This window comes from Aspergillus caelatus, assembly GCF_009193585.1.
Source record: "Aspergillus caelatus strain CBS 763.97 unplaced genomic scaffold BDV27scaffold_550, whole genome shotgun sequence".
NCBI lineage: Eukaryota > Fungi > Ascomycota > Eurotiomycetes > Eurotiales > Aspergillaceae > Aspergillus > Aspergillus caelatus.
The window spans coordinates 1-6,628 of record NW_022475813.1 but is presented as its reverse complement, the minus strand read 5'-3'; the positions used below and the strand labels follow the sequence as shown (position 1 = coordinate 6,628).

Below are 6,628 nucleotides of genomic sequence, written 5' to 3'. Positions count from 1 at the left end.
CCCAAGTTTCCTCATCTTCTCTGCCTCGTCGCCTTTCTTCACCTCTCATCTTTCCATACTTCTCTCTCTCTCTCTCTCTCTCTTCCATCCCCACACTTTCAATCCAAATCTTCAATCCCCCCAAGCCGATAGCTATCACAGCTTCGTCTCCCTGTTCCTAAATCATCGTTGCGATCCAGGGAACACAGATACGCCATATTTCAGTCCCCGTACTATCAGATCAAACCAAAACGGACCGTCAAAGTTCTCTGTCTCAAATTCCCTTCTAATCTATATATCATTGTGACACTTGTTGTCTACACCAAATTTCCATCATCATCATCAGCGTGACAGAATACTTGTCACCTCTTCAGCTATTCGACGCACGTTCAGTAGCAGCTGTCCTCAGGTATACACGGACACTCGACCAAATTCTTGGACAGAAAATCAAACCCGGCCTTTTTTTCTCAACATCACGGTCCCTAGCACCCAACTGATGAAACCCTGAACGACTTCCAGCCCAATTGAACAGCCATTGCACCTTGCCATCTCGGCCCTTGAGCGCCAGTACTTGTTCCGGTCTACATCACCAAAAGCCCGATAGAGATTGATTGCCTTTTGCGACTATAACGGACCAAAGTAGACTTAGCCCCCCTTGAACGGCTTGCCAATTGACAACCCAGATCTTGGACGGTAGACCATCACCACCCTCCGGTATCGAGAAGCTTCCCAGAGCGCACCAGCCCATCAGTCCATAGCAGCAAACGAACCGGCACCATGGTTTTCAACCCATTCAAGAAACACGACCACGACTTCCCCGGGGTGGTCATGCCCCTCGGCAGTGCCCCAGCGCATTCCCACCCAAACCCATCCTTACATAGAAAGGATTCTGGTCCTGACGAGAAGACTGACGCCAGAAGCGATAAAGCTCCCTCCGAGGAGAATGGAGTCGCCACCTCACTCTCTGACAATGCCCACTTGACCCTTGAAAGCCTGCGCGCCGAAATCGAAACAGACCTTGTTGCCTCCGGCCATGACTCCGCATATGACCGTATGTGCCTAGATTGTTGCCCATGAAATAATCACTTGCCGCCCCCCTTTTATACAGAAAGAAGCAGAAAAGACAAATTTCCCGTATAGCCCTATTGGAGATGCGGATCTGATCGTTGTTTACAGGAAAAGCAAAGGTTATCAACAGAGCCATTCAGGATATCGGCATGGGCCGTTATCAATGGGAGCTGTTTGCACTCTGTGGCTGTGGTTGGTTGGCAGACAAGTAAGCGAATATTTTCCTGCCTTGATAATTGAATTTGTGACTAACAATCCTTGGTTAGTCTCTGGTTGCAGGTAAGAAACCGGAAGATGCTTGATTGATGTTCCCATGTCATGTACTAAGGTTACGTAGGGTGTTGCCCTAACATTGACTCAACTGTCCGCGGAGTTCGGTGTCTCTGAAAGTCGTGTCCGTTTCACCACCTGCGCGTTGTTCTTGGGTCTTTGCCTGGGTGCTTCGTTCTGGGGTATTGCATCGGATGTTATTGGACGTCGTCCTGCCTTCAACCTGACTCTCCTCATCACCAGTGTGTTCGGTCTGGCTGCCGGGGGTGGTCCCAACTGGGTCGGGTATATCTCCTCTTTTCCTGCTCCTAAACGATGAATGGTCGCTAACGGATAAATCAGTGTCTCTGCCCTATACGCCTGCTTGGGTCTCGGTGTTGGTGGAAATCTTCCAGTTGATGGCGCACTCTTTTTGGAGTTTCTGCCATTCGCCTCTGGCAACCTCCTGACCATGCTGAGTGTCTGGTGGCCCATTGGTCAACTTATTTCCAGGTATGCTCAACCGTATATTGATACTTGATAAATCCGACTAACAGCCGACGTAGTCTACTCGCATGGGCATACATTCCAACCTACTCTTGCGCTAGTGACCTGCCTTCCTGCAACAACGTTGCCGATGGTGTCCAGTGCTGCACTAAGCAGGATAATATGGGCTGGAGATACCTTGTTCTCACCTTGGGTGCTCTGACCTTTGCGATGTTCTTCTGCCGTTTCTTCCTCTTCCACCTCTACGAGTCCCCTAAGTACTTGCTCTCTCGTGGTCGCCAGGCCGAGGCTGTGCATGCTGTCCACGGCATCGCCCACAAGAACAAAAAGCAAACCTGGCTCACCGAGGAGATCCTCAACGAGATCGGTGGCTATCCGGAAGAAGTCGAAAAGCAGACTCTTACTTTCAAGGAGATCATCGGAAGATATCTTTCCAAGTTCTCCCTGGATCGTATCAAGCCTCTGTTCGGCACCAAGAAGCTTGGTATTAACAGTACGTCTCCCTTCCAGCTCTCCCCCTCCCCTTCGAGATCCTACCGCACGCAACTAACATGAACCCCCACAGCCGCCCTCCTCTGGTTCTGCTGGGCCACAATCGGAATGGGCTACCCCCTCTTCAATGCCTTCCTGCCCCAATACCTCAAACAGTCCGGCGGCGGCGCTGAACAATCCACCTATACCGTCTACCGCAATTACGCTATCACCTCCATCGTCGGCGTCCCAGGCTCCATCCTAGCCTGCTTCACCGTCGACATTGAATACATCGGCCGCAAGGGCACAATGATCATCTCCACCCTGATCACAGGCGTCCTCCTCTTCTGCTTCACCGCCAGCACAGACCCCAACATCCAACTCCTCTGCTCCTCTCTCGAAGCCTTCTTCCAAAACATCATGTACGGCGTCCTCTACGCCTACACCCCCGAGGTCTTCCCCGCCCCCAACCGCGGCACCGGAACCGGCATCGCCAGCTGTCTGAACCGTATCGCAGGCCTCTGCGCCCCCCTTGTCGCCATCTACAGCGGCTCCTCCAACCCCAACGCCCCCATCTACGCCTCCGGCGCCCTCATGCTGGCTTCCTTCGTCGCCATGTGTCTCTTCCCCATCGAAACGAGAGGAAAGCAGACCCTTTAGACCCTTTCTATTCTCCTCTCATCCTTACTTTCCATCCTTACTTTTCCTTGTCAATGTAGGATAAGAAAAATCATTTTCTCTGTTTATGTGACGTTATGTGCATGATACCATTTGTTACTTCCCCCGGTCCTCGGATAGAATCCTACATGTCATCTGACTTACTATATATATACATACCCTTTTACTCACATTCATGTATACATTGGATTCGATTTATGTTGGCGTTGATGTTACGTTCACGACACATCAAATGATTACCTTTATTTACCTGCCGTCCAAACCTAAAATTAAAAGCATATATGCCCGTTATATACATATACTCATATTCATATACCCTTGTGCATGACCATTTCTAGCTAGAAGGATGTGTTTGTTGAATACCATTTCTTTTCTTTTCTTTTTTTTTTTTCTTTTTTCCTTTTTCTTTGTCCTTCTCGTTTCCTCAACTTTTCAGGTCCTTTGTCCCTAAAAAAAACTGGAGTATTTGATTCTCTCAGTTAGACCATGAAAGGTAAAGTTTATTCATTTATTGTGGAAATTCCTGAGCGGTAGAAACAAAGAAAACGACTTATGGCTGTTAAATGCCTCAAATGAGAGATACGCTACTAATAAGTATTCCAGATGTTTGCAGACTTAGGGCTGAAGATCAGGTGACAAAGCGAGGAGGAATTGTCAGAGCATTTTTGAGTACATAAATATCTAGATGCATGTCTCTGCTACTTCTGTACTGTACAACATCAAGGAGAGTTTACGCGTAAACGAGGCCAATGTAACAGACGGACTTCTTCGAAATGCAAGTATACCCTATGTCCCGCGTTCTCCATATGCCACAAAATAATGAAAGGTGCGTAAGTAACAGAACATAAAATATAACGCAGATATCCCCGTAGAGAAACCCAATAAAAGCCCATAAAAAATGCTTTGCCCGAACCTGAATATCCAGAAAGAAAAAAGAAGAAGAAAAAGAACCTTAAGGGAATAACACCCGAGACAAATGCGACCCCACCACCCAATGATCATGGAATAGAATTCATGGCCCATCGTTCTTAGTCGTAAAAATTCATTTCGAAAGAGGTATTAAGATTTCAGACAACCTGATGCCGCCTACCCCTCCTCTCTAACAATGTCGCGTTATCCAGACTGAGTTCGAAAGGTTGCCGCGATGACCGAGCAATATTCTGCTTGGCTGCCGCTGCTACCTTAGCACTATGCGTGCCGTAGCCCTGCTGCGGCTGTCGTGGCTGATATGCCTGTCGTGCTTGGGCGGCAGCGCTTGGCTGAGCGCCCAGATTTGTGGATCGCAATTTGGCTTCCATTGCAGCCACTTCTCGAGACTGTTGAGAGCCCTTGTGAACCTTCGGCGCCGCATACTCATTCTGGTGAATGGGCTGATATGTGACTTGCGGGCCATCCTCGTCATAATCCTCGTTGAGGGGATTCAGAGCCGATTGGAACGCGGTGGTCGGGTTGGCCCCGCGGCCGCGGGACGTCTTCAGCCGCTTACTTTCTTCTTCTTGGCGATGGACGGCGTAGCCCACATCGAAAACCTCGCGCAAGTTGATCGCCCCGGGCGACCGGAAGTCCATGGGGCGTTCCAAGCCGGCGGAGGGCTGGTCCGACAGTCGAGCGCTGGCTGGAGCATATGGTGCCTGGTCCGCCGCGAAGGCGTCCAACGGCTGTTGGCGGGCGGAGGGCAGAGGAGTCGTTAGGGGAGGAGCGTCTGTGGCCGCCTGGGTTTCTTCATCGCTTCCACGTATCCACGGGTGGGCTAAGAACTCTTTAATCGAGTATCGCTGTTCAGGGTCTACCGTCAGGAGATGGGAGATTAAATCTTTCGCAGATTTCGAGATGTCGTCCCACCACGGCGACAGAAAAGTGTACTGGCCGCGCGCCACCTTCTCCGTCAGGACTTGGATGCTCTCGTCGTAGAAAGGGGGGAAACCACAGAGGAGAGTGTAAAGCACACAACCCAAAGCCCACATGTCGACACTCTTCGAGTATCTTTCGTCCTTGACAATTTCTGGGGCTGTGTAACCAACAGTCCCACAAGGTGTCATAGTTTGACTATCCCAGATGACTTTGGAGAGACCGAAATCGGCAATCTTGATAACACCAATCCCGCCGGATCCCTTTCCGGGGACGAATTCTCCTTCATCGACTTTGTCCTCATCACCGGGTTGAAGAGGTTTGGGGTTCTCGCTTGGAACAAAGGGAATAGGATAGAACAAAAGATTCTCCGGTTTAATATCACTGGAGACGCTGTTAGCCGCCGATCATGTTGTCTGAAGGTATCAGAAGAATCATACCGATGGACAACGCCGGAGGTCTCGTGCAGATACTCAATTGCTTTTGCAACCTGGGTGATGACATGCCGACTTAGATCCTCGCTGAAGTAGGTTAACCGTACGATCTGATGGAACAGTTCGCCGCCAGGGCAGAGTTCCAGAATGATATAGTAATATTGGCGTGATTCAGAAAATGAGATCAGCTTGACAATGTTCGGATGGTCTATTTGGCGCATAATCTGGACTTCTTTCAAAATGTTGGCGCGCTGTGAATCGCAATCAGCAAACCTACCCTAATATAACTTGCTCGGTAAGAAACAGAAAACACGAAGGGGAATCGAGACGTAACAGGAAATAAGAAAGATTTCGGGTCAGTCTAGCGTGGCTAAGAGATTCGCGCACCTCCGTAACCTTGGTATGTTTGACCTCGGGATGTAGATGAGCGGCGGACTAAGAGAGACGGCAAATGGTTTGGTTTAAGCACACAGGAAGAGAACGAGTATAACTCCGAGCAGATGAGGGTAATTGTGAAAGAGGGGAGTGGTATCGGGAGAACAACAAGAAGTTAAGTCCAAATAAGCCTACCTGATTGCTATTCATTTCAAACTTGCGGACGACTTTAATCGCTACTTCGTTATGTTCCCCCGTAGAATCTTTGGCGCGATAGACGTTACTGAAGGCGCCGTCGCCCATCTTGTCCGTCAAGATCCAGCGCTCCAGTCCTGGGTACTTAGGCATTTTGTTCCGTTGGCTTCTCTCCTCAGCGACAATCTGCTCGATCTCTTGATCACGGGCTCGCCTCGACTGAGAGTCCGCCGATGACTTTTGAGGCGCTTGAGCTTGACCGTTCCCGAGCCTGCTGTCAATGGCATCTAGGTTGCCTGCGGCAGGAGGGTACGAGCCTTGGGGTTGACGTTGATGCTCGGCATGTATGGGAGAAACATTGGTGGTTGGCTCGGCATGGGGAGTTACCAAGCGGGCTTGTTTCCCATGACGTATGAAATTCTTCAAATTTTGAATGGTACTCATGGTGCTGAGTAATCAATCCAGTCCAAAAAAGATAGAAAAGAAAAGAAAAGAAAAAAGGAAGGGGGGAAAAAGAAGTAAGGGGAGTGGGGGTGGAAAGAGGAGAGGCGGGCGTCGGGGGAAGGAGGACACAAGTTAAAGGAATGGGAAATCGGACAAGGGAGGCAAAAAAAAAATAATGATGATGATGAGAGAATATCGGGTCTAATGACGTTGGTGATGATGGTAGTTTTCGGCCGGGGGGGAAAATAGGATGTTCGTATTTTCCTCTCTTCAACTAGGAGATTTTTAACCTTTCCTCTTTCTGTTCCTCTCTTTAATTGATTTGTAAAATTTCTCTTTTTCCACTTTCTTTCTTTTTTCTTTTCTTTTTTTTTTTTTTT

General features: G+C 49.1%; 3 protein-coding genes across 3 annotated transcripts; 1 reads left to right on the top strand and 2 right to left on the bottom strand.

Annotated features, from left to right (window-relative positions):
* Positions 1-459: 459 nt before the first annotated feature.
* BDV27DRAFT_95098 (putative sugar transporter) lies at positions 460-3,087 on the top strand. Its single transcript, XM_032078027.1, has 7 exons — positions 460-1,030; positions 1,156-1,255; positions 1,314-1,326; positions 1,385-1,602; positions 1,660-1,809; positions 1,863-2,296; positions 2,369-3,087. The coding sequence occupies exons 1-7, from the start codon at positions 757-759 to the stop codon at positions 2,932-2,934; spliced, it is 1,755 nt and encodes a 584-aa protein (XP_031920250.1). The 5' UTR covers positions 460-756; the 3' UTR covers positions 2,935-3,087.
* A 534-nt stretch (positions 3,088-3,621) lies between these two features.
* On the bottom strand, positions 3,622-3,932 carry BDV27DRAFT_95066 (uncharacterized protein). The gene has a single exon (XM_032078026.1). It carries the CDS (start codon positions 3,843-3,845, stop codon positions 3,672-3,674), a length of 174 nt encoding a protein of 57 aa, XP_031920249.1. The 5' UTR covers positions 3,846-3,932; the 3' UTR covers positions 3,622-3,671.
* Positions 3,933-6,390, bottom strand: BDV27DRAFT_95065 (serine/threonine-protein kinase). Its single transcript, XM_032078025.1, has 3 exons — positions 5,805-6,390; positions 5,241-5,485; positions 3,933-5,184 (listed from the first exon to the last, which is right to left on the bottom strand). The coding sequence occupies exons 1-3, from the start codon at positions 6,246-6,248 to the stop codon at positions 4,020-4,022; spliced, it is 1,854 nt and encodes a 617-aa protein (XP_031920248.1). The 5' UTR covers positions 6,249-6,390; the 3' UTR covers positions 3,933-4,019.
* Positions 6,391-6,628: the final 238 nt, after the last annotated feature.